The sequence below is a fragment of the Sinohyriopsis cumingii genome, chromosome 6 (assembly GCF_028554795.1).
Source record: "Sinohyriopsis cumingii isolate HCF-2022 chromosome 6, ASM2855479v2, whole genome shotgun sequence".
NCBI classification, from domain to species: domain Eukaryota; kingdom Metazoa; phylum Mollusca; class Bivalvia; order Unionida; family Unionidae; genus Sinohyriopsis; species Sinohyriopsis cumingii.
In genome coordinates, this window is record NC_142966.1 from 126,289,664 (window position 1) to 126,307,364 (window position 17,701).

At 34.2% G+C, this 17,701-nt stretch overlaps 1 protein-coding gene across 2 annotated transcripts in view; it reads right to left on the reverse strand.

Moving 5' to 3' along the window:
• Positions 1-255: 255 nt before the first annotated feature.
• Positions 256-17,701, reverse strand: part of LOC149797905 (uncharacterized) — a 41,843-nt gene continuing 24,397 nt past the window's right edge. For both annotated transcript variants that reach the window (XM_089962948.1, XM_089962949.1), the window contains 2 exons: positions 10,800-10,882; positions 256-4,818 (listed from right to left, as the gene is read on the reverse strand). In XM_089962948.1, the coding sequence (XP_089819074.1) occupies positions 4,708-4,818; positions 10,800-10,882 (194 nt within the window). In that variant the 3' untranslated portion in view covers positions 256-4,707. The remainder of the gene's footprint in view (positions 4,819-10,799; positions 10,883-17,701) is intronic.

The window sequence follows — 17,701 nt, forward strand, 5'->3', positions numbered from 1 at the left end:
TGACAGATATTATTCTGAAACTTCCAGATGTGACTGGAGATAGTTTAGCCTATTTACTAGGAAGGGTAAAGTTAAACATTCATATGAATCAGTCTTAACATTCAGGAGAGAGATTACTGGACGCATCAGAAGAATTGGATATACATGTATTATGTATAGCATTTCTGCTTGTGACCTACATTTAGAACATTCAGTTGTCCAAAATATGCACCTATCTGCTTCAAGTACGGGTAAAAGTGGAAGGAGACAAATGAATGAACACACGAGAAATTTTATTTGCAACACTTATCTGGAAGCACATAAACAGGCCTTCCATTTTGACAAAATTATAATTTCTGGTCCCTTGAACCTTAAGATCAAGGCCATGAAATTAAAGTATTCCGGAAACATCTTTGTCCTGGGACTTTTATGAAGATTCATTATGTGTCAATATGATGCATTTACTTTTTTTTAAAATTACACACTGCTGTCACTAACTCAAGATTATCTTAATTTTCAGCAGTTTTTTTTTTGAAGATGAAAATTAGAAGAGAATGTGAAGCTCTTATTCACACCAAAATGAATTCATCTACATGAAAAATATTTAGCAAAAATACCCAGTATATCAATAACGAAGATCCAAGTTATGTTTGCCGAACACTCATCTGCACCATAGTCATTATTTCTTTGGCTGTTAAAAAATCTATTTAAGTCATCTATGACCTATACACAGCTAGAATTTAACACAACTTTCTTTCTGGCCAAAATGCATTGTAGATCAAGAAATTCACTAGCCTTGCAAAATCTTTACTAACCCTTCCCACAAACACTGAATAATGACAACTGAATCTTGTCATCGAATTACTAAAATTACGAAAAATACTCGAATATGAAATTCACTATCCTCCGGCTAGCAGACAACTTAAATGTGAGCCCTGTTATAGTGATCTGCGTCTCTGATTATTCCTTCATATATTGCAAATAAACACTTTCCAGTTTAAACATTTATGTTTCATACAAATTTAGTAACAATTCAACACCTGATTTGTTTTTGTCGAGTACAATGATGTATTATGGCAAAAATAATCTGAAGAAAAAATATTAACATTAGGTACATGCATCTAGGTTAAGGAAAACACTTCTTAAAACTCATGCTAATTATGACTTAAAAGTCCACCAAACATTAAATCTGTCTGCTTATATTTGCTTAAATATCCTGAAGGTCTTCCCAGGGTCTTGCTCAACCAAATATGCTGATGACCATGAATAGCCTGTCATGTGCTGAAAAATTGGCATTAAACCCCACAAAACCAAACCATTCAATATCTTGACTACATACTCTCTTTTCAAAGATTTTTGAATGCCACAAGTGTAGAAATAACATTTATTTTATTTTAAAAACTATATTTGTCCATGGTCAAAAAAATTACAAAGTTTACAAGGAAACAGCTAATGAGCATTCATACTGAAGAAGAAATTCAAATATTATGTTGCCTGTTAGTTTCTTTGCTTTCTGATCTTCTCTGGTGATCAGCACATTGCCAAAGCTTGCTTCAAGACTCCTCTTTTTTCACATTCATCGTGGCCCATACACACCACCCTCCACAACAATTTCCAGACCTATTTAGATGAGTTGGCAAAAGATGCAAACACAAATGCCCATAATGCTCCTTCAAAGAATTCAAATTAAAAAAATATATATAAAAAAAGAAGAAAAAAATATAAAAATACAGATTGCAATTTCACTGGATAAAAGGCAATATTAAACCACAGGCAGTGCATTCTTACTAAACGAAATGGTTCAGTTATCTTTTGCAGTAAACATCTATGCTTTCTTTAGATTTTCTGATATAATTTCCAAAAGGACTGTTCAATTGTTCAGATTAAGTGATGCTATTGTAACATCAATGTTGAAAAAAAGATGAAAGAGAGTGATGTGACAAGATCTACCAAAAATACACAACAAAATAATAATAGTAAAAAAACAAAACCTTTTTGTGCACATCAAACATTGTTGCAGATGTTGACAAGAATTACTGTTCCTTAACAAACAAAAGATATGAATAAGTCTTTAGCTTTGTTTTAAGCATATGAGCATTTTTAAACAAATGGTCCCCATGTAATGGAAAATAACAACGTAGAAGGAATGTGTCAAGTTGGAAAAATCTAAATAAATCAAAATATACATAACAAAGTTACCTGTATTTAAACACCAAAACTCTAAGAAAACAAGATTAAATTTGACTAAATGCATTACTGGTTAGTTTTTTTTTTGTTCCTTTCAAAACCAGTGCATATCAGACAGAAGAGCACAATGAATGTTAAAATGGCAGCAAGACTTATTCATATTGGATATGTATTCTTTGCCCCACTCAGGATAAGTGACTATCCAAGAACTTGTCAGCTGATGAAATGGACCAATACAGTATAAATGATACAATATTTACAAGAAATAAACTAGCATGCTGCATAATAAAATCTTACTATCATTTGGTACAAGAAATAGATTTAACAAGTACTGTTTATGTCTCATAAAAATGAAATGCATCCCGAAACCTTACATCCATATAGTAGAACATGGTTCATACATCCCTGGATTTATTTTTCAAGGATTTCCTATGTTTTGAATGAGTGTTTTCCTCTTATATAAATTACATGTTCACCAAATGTTACTTTGTTTATCGCCCCCCCCCCCAAAAAAATAAGTAGCATGCCAATACATCAGAGATCCTACTTCATCTGGTAACAACTGTCTTGCATCAATTGATCCACCAAATTTTATTCTTTATATTTATTATTTTGGAAAACATGTCAATAACAATATTTTTGAATTTTATCAAGACTGAATGTTTTGTATTACCTCAGATAACTGAAAAGTTACAACAAATTCAAGGACTTTTCAAGATAACTCCACAAATTCAAAGAGTTTCAAGTTTGTACGAACCATGTAAAATAAAATGTTTAAATACTGTATTTATTTTACACATAGCCACATACATACAATATTACAAAAGCTACACAAGTAACAGATCTTAGTTCAAAGTGAGATATCTAATGTTTCTTACAACAGCATGTTAACTGTCCTAGATTACATAAAAAAATATGCTGCAGATATCCTTCTGCTTACAATTAGAAAAAAATCAAGTTTAGTAAGCTACTGTTCTATTTTGGTTGGATGTACTTTATACAAACATGAAATTTTACAGAATATGCAAAAGATTCCAAATAAATGTGGACATTTATACTCAAAATGAATTTTATATTTCACAAAATCACAGGGGTGTCATTATTTGTTGAAGTTGAAGGTGAACCAAGGAAAGAAGGGAATTTAGACTATTTTCAGAACCAGCTGCTCCAACTAAATTAGGCTTCCTAGCTATTACTTTTTAAAAATCGAGTTTTTTTTGGCAATGTATCTTGATAATAGAAGGAAAATAATAGGGATTTTAAAGGAAAATTAAAAAAAAACACTTGATTTGGTGTTGTATGGTACAGCAGAAGACATTGGCAATATTGTACAATTGGTGTAAATGGCTTTGCCCATGGACACACGATAGTGACCAACATGGGCTGATTTATAGGAATCAAAATGGCACCGTTTGGTCAGTCGTTCCAACCCTAAGGTTGTGACCCAAAACTGAGTCTCAAGGACATTCTGTAGCGTCACCAGCATTTGTTTAACGGGCAAAACTTATCCAAATGTTGAAACAGGGTCATAAGGCTCAGAAAAACTGCTTTCGTTTAACAGTCTGGTACAAGAGCCATTGCAGCTCCATAAAAATATAGGGATAATCACATGCGAATACACATATCACTAACTTAATCTAGCATTTCAAAGAATTAGAACAGTAAATGAATCAATATTAATAACATAATGCCTTGGGATATTAATGGAAACATACTACATATCAATAGAAACTCGAGAAGACACATGAACTGAGCATACCTATCATGATGAATCACTATATGTCCATTTTTAAAACAAAACTTGTCACATGCTTCTCCCGCTAAAATAAAAGGGTACTGAAAAGACTTCAAAAAATAGCTATTGGGAAAAAATATGTTTATATCTATTTATATAAAATACTGGGATAGCTTGGAGGCCGATAAGAGAGCTGGGATTGAAAGGAAAAAATCCCAATCTCTGGCTTCTAATGACACCCCTGCAATGATGTTGATATTTAATTACTTGATCAAGGCACCTTTCACTATAAATACTTCGCACGAATACTTGATAAATACACTAGTTTCTGAAAGACTGATGTTTCTTACAGCAATATGCATAGATTACGAACATTTATCCATCATTTCTGATTTCATCTAAAAGATGATGGTACTTGCACTAAAATGAATACTGCCCAACAATCACAACTAAAACTTTGTTCTTGATTCCTATTACACATTACTAGATCTATATCCAACTACAAGGGCCTGCAATCAAAAAGGAATATGTAATGAATTTATTTACAAAACAAGGTGATCTGGATTATTTAAGTATTTAAGATGATTTCTGCCATCAATTTAACGATGTCATGCAAATATCACAGGAAGAAATTAGGAACAACAGAAGGATATACAGATGTACAAAACAGCTATTGTTAATTTTTAACACATAAACTTCAACTATAATTAACACATCTGATGCCAGTATGTTTTCAATATGTAAAAACAGTTGCATAAGAAACACTTTTTCGTGCTGATTTACAAGAAATTTTGACTATTCATCTATCACCACAGTGCAGTTGATTTTCCACCAGGTGGTTGTTTGACACGTGTTGGGAAGTTACCCTGTTGTTGCTGTTGTTTCTGATGCTGCTGGACTGCTTCGCCACTTCCATCCTGTAATATCAAAAAAGAATAAAAGGTTCAACATCTACCAGAAGAGTCAGACTTATGTCCCTTTTGTTAAACATTTGGTGTTTTACACTTGAGGAAAAAGAACTATCTGCAAATTTCACAAATTCACTAAGTTGTACAGAACAATTTCATGAAGAGAACATAATATCTGCCAACTACCAATGGTAATGAATTGTACACTTCAAACAGTCCTAAATATATGCTTGAAAAGTCATTATCATTGTCCAACCCCAGAATCCAAATATTAGTGGGTGATAATCACTGGCTTCTAGTAACTAAGAAGTGACATCAATACAAACAGTTCATGCAGCAATAATTACCTTGATTAATCTATATGGATTAGGCTTCACATAAAAGAGTATGCAGTCAACTCACCCAATTCTTTTGTTGTTAGGGCATAGAAGTAGCATATCATTAATTTAATAATTTATAGCATGAAGCAACTAAGAAATGATCAAAACCAAATTAAAACCAGGCACTTAAGCATATCATAATATATGGACCATAATGACCTAAATGTGAAATGAGGAATGAGTGTTGGTCATCAAGATGCACCCCCAAGTTTCACGATTCCAGAAAGGTTAGCATGCATATAACATGCCAAAATCCTAAGCAGTCATGAGCTAAATGTAGAAATGTAACATAAACCTGTATGATGTGAAATGCAAGTTGTAGTGATCATTCTGGCATCAATGAAGTGCCAACAGATGTATATATTTATGAAGTTTACTGGTTAAAGCATGAACAGTAGGAATATCAAATGGAACCAAGCAAAGACCGATAACGAAGGGGAGGGCAATTATCCATTCCATTGCAAAAGGGCAATTCTCTTAACACAGAAGGGATTTAATGAAAAAATAAAGGAGTGGAACGAAAATACAATGCACATTACTCGTGCATCCTTTCTTTCATTACAATTTATAGCTATAAGCACAAATTCTTCCAGTCATAGAACAGATCCTGCAGTTACATCTTTTGTAACATTTACAGGGTCCTACAATCCTATCTGGTTATGAGCCAGTTGCAAAACTTAAGCCAGTAAAATGTGAAATGAAGGTAACCATGACTGTTGTTTGGGTGTGGTACTAAAACAGATACATATACATAAGCTTGAGCACAAAAATGTAACCCAAGTGACCTAATATTGCAGTGAATGTATAGTAATCATCAAGTTACACCCCCTCACCAAGTTTCATTAAGTATAAAATTAACCCTTTACCGCAAAGTCCAGTGCAGTGCGTTATAAATAGAACACATGTTCCCTATTCGACTCCATACACATAGGCCTGCCTGCTAACTGCTAAGCAATGTAGTGTACATTATGTTTAACAGCAATTTTAACCATTTTACATTTTGGTACACATCTATTATGTATGGAAAAAATTAAGAATGAAGTCTGATTGTTATAGCTGTGTAATTATTTTTCATGGAAGAATTTTGTATGTGCTTTAAAATCTTGAGAGAACTTGTTTACTGTCAAGTCAGTGAAGCCACGTGACCGTAGCTGCCATTTCTCATACTCAAAATTTACAAGTTTTTTTTGTCCGTGTCTGCATCACTAAGTCATCTGAATTTGATAATTTATAAAAACTAACTGCTGCCTACTTCAATATCAGAGCCATTACCTAAGTTACTGAATCTTTCATAGTTGTGATTCTAATCATGAAACTTTGTAAGTACTGAATGAAATTTGTGACCTTTTTGGAGAGTGGAGAATACGACCCAGTTACTTTAAATAGCAGATTTTGACCAGAGCATAAACAGTGACCACGTGATTTGATGTAATGATCATTCACAGAAATGAAAGTAGTATCTAATAGGGGGTTTTCCCAGAAGGTGGCGCTACGAAAACCCGCTTAAAATGCAGGGATCGTCCTGGGCTTCGCCAATGTCGCAAATTGCGATTTTTTTTTCCTTATCGGCGACAAAAATATCCCATCTGGCGATTTTTTTGGCGACATACTGTTTGGTTATTTAATTTGTACATACAATCATGGATTTGGACTGAATAAATTTAAAGCCAGAACGAAAGGAAGCCACAAACTTGACTAAGCAATGCATTGGAATCAATCTGTTACACAAACGATCCTTTGTTCTTATTGACAACCCTATCTTTACAGTGCATTGTTACATCATAATCTGCTTATGCTGACATCTGGGCTGAGTACTGTATGCTGCGATACAGTCAATCATGCTACCGCACTATACCTACAACTGACCGACTTCTGAAGACGCGAGAGATACAATTAATTGTATGGTTAATCCTTCTGTTTTTTTTTATACATATACCAATACAATAGTTTTGCTGAACCTTCATAGAAAACTGATAACCTTTGAAGTACCGACTACTGTGTATAAATACAAAGCAAATGGAAAAAATCTCAATCACAATTACATCTGTCGCCAGTGCAGCATTTTGCTCATTGATCTTTTCCTTTTGTCATCAGTCCCGTGTTACGGCTGCAGAGACTTAAACTCCGCAACAAGAAATAGCAAAAACAAAAAAACAGTTTTGCATAATTAATAATAATTATTTATTTCTCAAAATACAAGAGTGAAAGAATCCCTAAATTGGGTGTGAATTTACGCTTATATATACGGTCCAATATTGCCAGGTGTTGACTCGTGTAAGTTTCATTCGTGGGAATGGAGATCCTTTTTTTCTTGTCGAGAAAATTTATACAGCATTCAGTGATCATTCTTGGGATTTAGGAAGCAATTCGCTACAAGCTTTGTGAAGCTAGCCATAAAAGGGGGGGGGGGGGGGCTGCTGAGAGGCTACTGGTGTCACGTGTCAGCACTGAGGACTGTGAACGTGGATTCAGTAAGATGAACCTCATAAAAACTGACATCAGAAATAAGCTCTGCATCTCATCTCTCGAGAATTTAATGAGAATTAGCATGTACAGATGTGAAAAATTAGACTTTGAAACTGCATTCAACAAGTGGGCAGCCCTAAAATCGCGACGGATCTTCATGTAACACTTTGTAACATTTTGTTAATGCTTGTTGTAATTAAAGTATTAACTAATCCATCTTTTGTAATTTTGATTGCCTGTTACATTAATAGACTAAATTAACACTTGGAAAAATGTACACTACTTTTTTTGGCGACACTTTTTGAAAATTGGCGACAAAATATTGAGGTTGGCGATTTTTTTGGCGACAGCTTTTTAAAAGCCAGGACCATCCCTGAAATGGCTGATGTTTTACAGCAGGCGTCAAAAGGCGCTTCCATGCGAATGGAGTAGTGGCATCCAAAGGCGTTTACACGAGATAAAGAGTTAATACACAGCATGCTGAAAACCTACTTGGTTCAGCTAAATAGAAAAGGCTTGTAAAATTGTATATGTAAGTCACCATCACCTTCTTTTCATGCAAGGGCGAAAATGCATCCAATCATCAAGCTCATACAAAGATTACTGGACCAAATTTTATAGACTTCTCAATTTCAATGCGTGTTCAACGGTTTGTACTAAATTTTTTAAACAGCCATCAAAATTGAACTTGCTCATTTTTAATGCTGAATTCTCAAACTTGTTTGTACTGTATTATTGTGGCTATCTTCCAAAGCATAAAATAAAACATTCATGTCTTGAAATATATACACTGACATGTGGATAATAATGGCACTGTCAACAAACATACTGTTTTGTAGCTGCACATGTACTTTCATTAAATTGTATTCTACCTTTCCAAATGTGAATATATCCATGCTTTAAATAGATATCATCAAAACTCTGACGATTACTTTCATTCTTACTGACAAAACATTATCTGAACTATTTATGGAAGATAAAATGAAGCATTTCAAGTTCATAAATAAAGGAACCAGGTATTTCTTTCCAATGAAAATGGCACCACACATGCCATGTGGGTGCATCTGATATTAGAAACAGATTTTCTTGAGGTGACTATTTTACATTTTCATCCTGACTGCAATATTCCACATCCCTGCATATGAAATTTATGGCTAAAATGTTTGTCAATTTTACTCATAATAATGCCCTGTATATCTTAGATATTATTTACTTTCTTGCCTTTTTTCTCCATACTTTTACAAAAATGAGTTTAGAAAAATGACCTTTATCTTACTGCACTTCTTGAATTCCACAACACAACAATGTACACTACTCCCTCGATAACTCGCAAACCTACTTTTAATGCGGGGTCAGGAGTGGATCCCATTTGTTTTAAAACCAGAAATACCCCCAAAAATTGATCACTATTTCTTGAACTTTACAAAAAATTGCGATCAAAATTTGGAACTGAAATACTGACATATAGCTCGTTTTATGGTCTAGAACAGCAGAATTGACCTGAAAACTTAAACTACCATTTTGAAATTATCAACTTTTAACACATTAACCCCTGGAGCTTTTTGTCATTTTTGCCTGAAAATCGATTAGGAAACACAAACACATTCTGAAAGCTATTTCTGAATAGACTCGAAAACACAAAATTCCCGGTCATCTTTCAATAACATATTGACTAGTTGTGCTAGAAACATCGTTTTTCGTTGGCTATTTGACTTGCGCATGAGCAGAAGGGTAAAAGAGGGACATTTTTTTTGTTGCTAAATGGAGCCATTATTTTTGTATGGAGACCACTCTGTATTCCAAATGCCCATCTTATCCTACTTTTTGCAAAGGCTCATCGGTCTGTTTGCAGTTCATACCAGTTTGCCTTTGATCTGAGACCAAAAAGTCTAAAATCCAGACTCAAAATCGGATTCCGACCACATGCGAAGTTTGGGTTAAAAAGGTTGGATCCAAAAAATGAGGTTTTTCTATCTGTATTTTGTAGTGCAACCAGATATTCCATATTATTTGGTATCGTTGTAGAGCTACATCTGTCTACTTTTCTATAATATCACCCACTTTAGTGTATCATGCATGAACATGACGCTACAGAACTTGGCAGTAGGCTACTACCCCCTGCCCCGTAAAGTCGTCAGTAGGGGTTAATGTGTTAATAAGAAATCATATAACTGGTTACATTTTCTCCATTAGACAGTTTTAGTACACAGTAATTAAAGATATTCAAGGAAATTTCTATCGATGAAAATTTCATTTATGCCTAGTGCAGCCATTATATTAATATTTAAATACCAATTGAAAAACTTTTGAGTGAAATTTGTGTTTTAATTCTATCTTTCAGTTCCCTTAAATGTAATCATCATAAATGCAATATGTATTTAAATGTAAAATGTGCCAATCTACCGTAACAACTATGCAAGCATTTCTCTGAGGACCTAATTAAGTGCCGACCGTGTTTTGATAACTGACTTGCAGAGATATACTGGCACTTAGAGATATCCTCAAGGATGATAAGAAGTTGTACTATTACTTGCAATGAAATCACAACATCAATACATGTACTGTACTAATTGAACAATACGGAAAATGAGTTTTGACGTAGGTGACTGTCTCACAAAATAAAATGTCGCTAGTTATTGAAAACAAGGAATTATCTTTAGTGGTATATCAACTGATAGTCTAGTTGGACTCCTGACTTGCTAGTACACTATTTAATACCACTCTGGGAACCAGACTAATCAACAAAACAAAAAAGCAGTGACGCAATACGTATGGTTGTGTGTAAAAGCCATGGTTGTTGAAACCAGTTGGAAGTATCTTTCACATGTTGGAAACTTTGAAAATAAATATTATTTATACAGAATAATAACTTTATTAGAAAATGCGCATTATTAACAGTTATTATCGATGCAAATGTAAAATGAGGGTTAAGTCATTAAACAGCCCATTTCCCTAACCCCCACTGTTTTCTCTGTATAAGCAGATTATTTCAATTTTTGGAGGTCCCTCGATAACTCGAGTCCTTGTTTATAGTGCAGTCTATGTTTGTGGACCCCACTGTGCATAAGTTATCGAGGGATAGATGTATGAAATTTCTGATATCCTCCTCTCAAATATTCAAATATTTGCAAAAAAATGACATACTTGCTTCGCTCTCTCCTCCTCCTCTTTCTCCTTCTCATCCTCCTCCTCATCATAGGCCTCTCCAGTTATGGGGTTGTAAGCACCTGAAATGAACAGAGCAAATACATATTAGTCCTTCGGCAAAACTAAATGAACATACATAACTTTGTGGGTTTTTTTCCTTCCCTTGTTCAATGGTAATTTTGATCTAAAACAAATTTTTCCAGATATACTGTAGAATCAGAAATATCTGTGAGGTAATATTTTGATGGGAATGTGGTATCTTGGTTTTTCAAGCTTCAGAGTTGTAATCCTTAGGTCAAAGGTACACTACGTGCCCAGAACAACTACCTTGGCGTATCAGTGGGCAAAGATATCCAACTCCCATTTCCCTGATATGATATATGCAATAATGTGTTGAAAGTGCCAAGAAAAACCAACCAGACCTGAAGACTCAATGAAAACCAAATTGGGGACAACATTTGAGGTGAAGAAAAAAGGAACCAGGAACCAGACACCTTGCCGACCAGTCCTAACACTATCCTCAATGCTGAGCACCAAGCAAGGCACCTGTTAGTACCATCTTTGGTATGATGAACACATAGTAAACCCAACTTGTTTCAAATCAACTTCACAATGGCAGCTATTGACACCAGATATGTCCAAAAACCAGAATTTCACCAAAATTTACTCACCAAATAAAGAATGTGCAAGGATGCATTTTTTTAGCAAAATTTTTTTGCCATGTGAATCAGGGAAGATCTAGGATAAATGGGGACAGTTGACCTGTTGTCAGGTTTGAGGCATCCTATGTAACAATAGTCTGGTTCTCTGTAAAAAAAGATAGTCTGGTTCCTTGACTGATTCCACAAAGTCTACAATCTGGATCCAGAACCAACCCAGGCGAGAAGCCAATATATGGATTTGATTGCAATGACATTTTCAAAATTTTTGATGTTGTTCAACAAGACTGTAATTTTAGGCATATTTAAGTGTACTTTAGAGTAAAAGGTTTGGCATGTGTGCTTTACAGTCAAGTTGAACCATCCACGGGCACTACAGACTTATCTGTCACATTAAACTTAAATTACTGGAAACCATTTTTTTTCTCCCTCAGTGACCATGGCCACAAATCAATTGGCAAGTGCAAGCCATTTACAAAGTTTGGTAATGGTGGATGTTGAAGAACTCCAGATGAACTAAGGAATAGATGGATGGGCATAAAATACAATGCAAACACATGATAAACATCTCAAACTGTTAATTTTATATTTCCATTACTGTTATCAGGGTAATTATTCATCTGTATACTTGACAGAAAGCAAACTGTGCTGCTGGCAATCATCTCTACAATATTCACTTTGGTCTATTTCTTATTCAGATAGCATTTGTGTTGTTTTTTTTATCCCAATTATTCATGTAGCATAAAACATTATTATTACTAAGTATATCACTTGTTACATACACCTGCCTAAAGGCAGAGATCAGCTATCTATACAGTACAAATATAAACTCTAAATATATTTTTATATGTATCTTTATGAACTTTTTCATCTGTAATCTGATAATAAATGGCACACGACAAATGTTTTGTTAAGAATGATCACTGCCAACTTCTGGAACTGAAAATACTCAAGAATTACACAGCTCACCTCTTCAAAGCTTTTAATCCTCTCCATCAGGCATCAGTATTGCACCTTCAGCAAGCCCATAGGGCCTTCTTCCACCCAAACTGCTACTGTCCCTCTAAACTGAGTTTGTGTGTGTGATTTAGATTTATAATGCATCTTTAACAATTTTTCAGTCATATCACTTTGATTTCTGCAGCGTGGCAGTCACTCAGTCACATTATCCTGACACTAGGCAGACTAGCCCTAACACTACCGCTTAATGCTGAGCGCCTAGCGAGGCAGCTGTTAGTACCACTTTTATAAGTTTTTGGTATGACTTGGCCAGGGTTTGAACCCGCAACTTCCTGCATCTGCTCTAACCTCGATCTTAACTAAACATATCCCTATATCTTGATCAGTACAGTGGACTGAGGTAAACTAAATGCTCCCAATCCCACCTTATTTAAGAAGAGCTATTGTAAACATAATCAAGCAGAAAATAAATCACAATGAAATTATGGTCCCTTTACTAAAGTTTCTGTTTGTTATTTTGTTTAAACCTCACTTTATTATATTTTATCAGCACTATATATAATATAGTCAGTATTGTGTTTCGTGTTGTTTAACAATATACATATAAACTTTTCATTACTTGCCGGCAGATAGCTAAACCTTTTACTGTTCAATATTTTGACCCTATTATAATCATCTATTGTTACAACAAACATTTTTCTTCATGTTCTTGCACTGACTTAGACCATTTATTTTAATTTCATGTTATTCAGTTATGAAATTGTCAATTTAAAAACTAAAGATAAGATTTTTGTTCAAATTCTTATCGATTTAGCAACTTTCTCAGGTGGACCACACAAATCAAATGCTACAGCCAATTAAATGTAACAAAGCTTTTAGAATACCTAGTACTTACAAATTTGGAAGGGGAAATGAAACTCAAACGTTCTGAGAAAATGGTCTATACAAGAACGTAATAATCAATCTTCACTGAATACATATATTATATAGGATAAAAAGAAATAAAGCAATTAAAAAAGAGCATTCTTTTCTTCTTTTCTGAGATTAATGTTCTTTTTATATTAAAAGAATCATTCTTAAAATCTCCATCAATGGCTATTATCCATTGTCACTCCAACAAAAACTGGATTTTATTGGATGCTGCAAGTCAAAAAATTTAAGAAACCTTTTAATGTCAGCAATTATTACAAGCCTAGTTTATGCAACAATTACTTTAATTTGCTTCAAAAGATCAGGCCTCCAATAACAAACATGTATACATCTAATTCATCTACATATGTCTGTACAGTACCCAGTTAACCTGGTGAAAGTAATCTTTGAAGATTCCAGCATGAATACAACTTGAGAAAAAGCTTAAAACATTAAAGCCAAGCCAAGTTAATGATGCATAATATATTGGTTAAAGCTACCTGATTTTATTGGAGGTGTAGTACTCATCAAGATGCATCACTTTACCAATAATAAAGATATAAACATACATACACATTATGCAAAACACAAACCCAAGCCAGTAAAATGTAAATTGTAGGTCACAATGACCATTTGTTTTAGAGTATGTGGTTCCAATTTGGATGCATACACTCTTCAACTGTGATGATTCTAAAATGAACAGAGTGCAAGACAGTTAAAACAGAAAAATGTAACCAAACATGAAATCTTGATCACATTGAGTTAAGTTGGTGACAAGAGTAAAGTATTAAGAAGCAATCCATCAAAATGTTTCTTGACTCCAGTTCTAACGTTTAGTGTGAAAAATAGATGAGATAAATGCATAAACTTAACAAAGAATGTACAAACAGAGTTTCCTATCAAAGTCAGTAGCTCGTGATTCTTCATAGTGTATTAGTACATGTGCCAACTACAACTGAATGAATGTTTTCATAACACTTCATCACAATGATATGGAACTGACCCCTCAAAAATGGTTAGCATCTACTTTCATTTCCTACAAAATGGTCTAACAAAAGAAGATGCTTGACTTTCTTTAATTTATTGGCACTGAAAGCACCTGCCTAGCACTCAATTCAATATGTGTCACAAAGAACTACAAAATCATGGTTTCCTTCCCTTCTAACCCAACCAATCACTGTCAGGAGTGTTGACTACATGTTAATAATGGGTAAAGCACACACCTGATCTGTGGCTAAATAAAATAAAATAAAAAATGGTTTTAAACAAATTGTCAGTAGTTCTAAACAAACAGACATCCTAAAACAGACCTGCTAGTTAATGTTTACTGATGCAAAATATGATACCAATGACATCTGACATATCTAATATTTTGCTTACAGTCTGACCTAAATACAACTGATAAAATCACATGATGAACAAACATCGTGAACACAACACATTGTGACATGTATAAACATTTATTATGAGTCTTCTTCCTTCCTTCTTTTTAAAATTAATTTTTAATTTATTTACAATCTGTACACTGGTCTCTTCTTATGTGTATATAAGGACATCCCTTTTGCAGCTGGAAAGTGGCTTTATAAGAAGGGGTGGCTCTTTTACAGGGGGATCATAGATGTGAGTAATAAAGACACATAAGTAACAAAATCTGAAATCACAAGCACCTTTTGTAATCAGTCTGATAAAATGTAGATTAATATTATTTCAAACAAATTATGAATAATCATCAAATGTGGTGCAATGTCATTTGAAAACCTTGTCAACAAAAATCAAGTTACAAACAGCTTGTTTTAAGTATAGTACACACTTATGTGAAGTGTCCACAATAAAAAGTGGATGTTCGCTATGTCAGATAGATGTCTACCAATTGGGTTTTATGACACACATGCTGAAATGTATTGTTTTCCATCAAGCAGTAGTTTTGTTGAACTTTTTCAATAAGTAATATTCCATAAATGTGCTTCTTGTAATGGTCACTAATTTGTAATTGCCCTGTATCATTAACTGTTAAGGTCATTATTAAAGCGATTGTCATGAAAAGGTGACTTTGTTCAATTTTTTCATGAATCTATCATCATGCACCAGCAAAGTGGTGTCATTCTTACTTGGAAGTCAGCTGCTCTGTGTTAACTTAATGGCTTGTGCCTCATCAATGATCAATTGGAAGTATGTGTACTGGCAGTTTTTAAACTGGGGAAATGACATTAATTATCAACGAATAGTTTGTTTTAGCACCTTTAAACTCAGTTTTGATTCCTAAATATTTATAGCTGTTTATGCAACTACTGACATAATTTCATTAATGTTATATTGTTGGCTTAACTGATAAACCCCATCCAACGTGTGACTTCTTGTTCTTTACATTAAAATGCTTTATTTTGTATTCAAGCCAATCTTTATACATGAGAACTGCAAATGGCACATTATATGCCTGCCCTATGCATAATTTTGTGCAAAAAAGCATTATTTTTGTTTGAATTACACTGGTTCTTTTATCTTAAGCTAGGTGACAATGACCTTAAGAACTTTTGACTCCAAAATTAATAGGTATTTTTTACCCCAAGTGCAAGACATCCAAAGTTTGGTAACTGGAGATGCATGATAACTTGAGTTATGAAAAACAACTTTTCTGAAAGTGACCATGACCTTTGCCCTTTTGATACCAAAATCAATTGGTGTCTTTATGAAGTGCAAGTCATTCACAATGTTTGCACCAGGTCTGTCATGCAGTAAACTACTGTTATTGTGTAGAAACCATTTTCATATTTTTACAGTGAACTGACCTTTGATCTTTTCACTCTTAAATCAGTAGGGTTATTCCTTACACTAACTGCAAGCTATCCACAAAGTCTGATACAGTTTCGCAGTATGTCTCATGTTGACTGAAAGAGGACACTGTACTGAAGTTGTATCTGCACCAAAATTGATCTCCATCAACATAAAACAAGTTTAACTCAAAATCTTCAAATAATTAAGCTTTTTTATAATCACTTTTGCCTTTAAATTTGGAAACTTGACAGATGAACAAATCAGCAATTTAAATAGATTTGAGTTGTTGGCAAAAAATAGAACAGTGTGCTTAGTAGTCTTTATTTTTTAAATAAGGAGAATGGTGTATAGTAAATATACACTATCGTTCTCATCAGTTTCTGAGAAAACGTGTCACATGTATGAGGTCTATTTTAATAGTTCTTTATATTAGTTGTAACCTTCGTTTCTTTGAACCTGACAGTAAATTTAAAATCAATTGATAGACAAAAGAATGTTTATTCAAATGATCCGCACCTGCGACTGATAAACAGGAAGCGGCTGCTATAATTGCATGTGTGCTTTGGATTTTTAATGTAACTTTTAAAAAAAATCAGTCATATCACTAAGATGTCCGCTGTGTCACAGTTTATAGTGGGGCTTAATACTGCTCACTTGTAGTATGATGTCCCACACAGTCACATTATCCTGACACCAGGCTGACAAGTCCAAAAACTAACCTCTTAATATTGAGCGCCAAGTAAGGCAGCTGCTAGTACCATTGTTTAAGTCTCTGGTACGACTCAGCTGGGGTTTGAACCTGCGACTTCTCATATCTGAGACAGAAACTCTAGCCACTTTAGCCACATGTTAAGATGGGCTTCTATGGGGGGGGGGGGTGTGGAATTGATTTTAGACAGTGGACATTACAAGTCTTTCGGTGAAACCTTAATGATCATCCATTCTGGCGCAGTAGTGACAAAACTTTTGAGAGTCATCATGGCAGCCATAATGAATATACAACTGTCAACACTTTCACCAAGGATCAACTAGGCATCATGTCTACTGGTAGAACCCAATGTTGACATATCCATCCACTTGGGGAAAAGTAGAGTTTACAATACCTTACAATCCTACAAGTAATTTAGAAGAAGTTGCAATAATAAACTTGTGCTATTTGACAGCTGGCCATTGGATGACAGACCATACCATAAGCTCTTCAGATGTATGGCCAGCAGAGCCAATACATCCCAATTAACAGGTTGTTCCTACATCACCAACAGCCATGTACGTAATCAGTGCACATTACTTATTCCTTTATTGGTAACTATACCAGTTGAATTAATTTAAGCTATTACATAAAGGATGTAAGCTTGTAGTTTTAGTCTGGTACCCTTTCAAATACATTTAATATTTACAAAAGAAGCCATGGTCGGTTACTTAGCTTTTGTTGTTTATGGCAAATGGATTCCACACAGACGTGAGGATAACTATATTGTACTTCTTAGCTTGTTTCATCATTTTGATAATTATCAGTGGTCATAACAGCCTTTATATTGTAATGGGCAGAAAATCTAGCCTCTAATTTTTGTTTAAAACAGTTACAAATAAATTTCATTT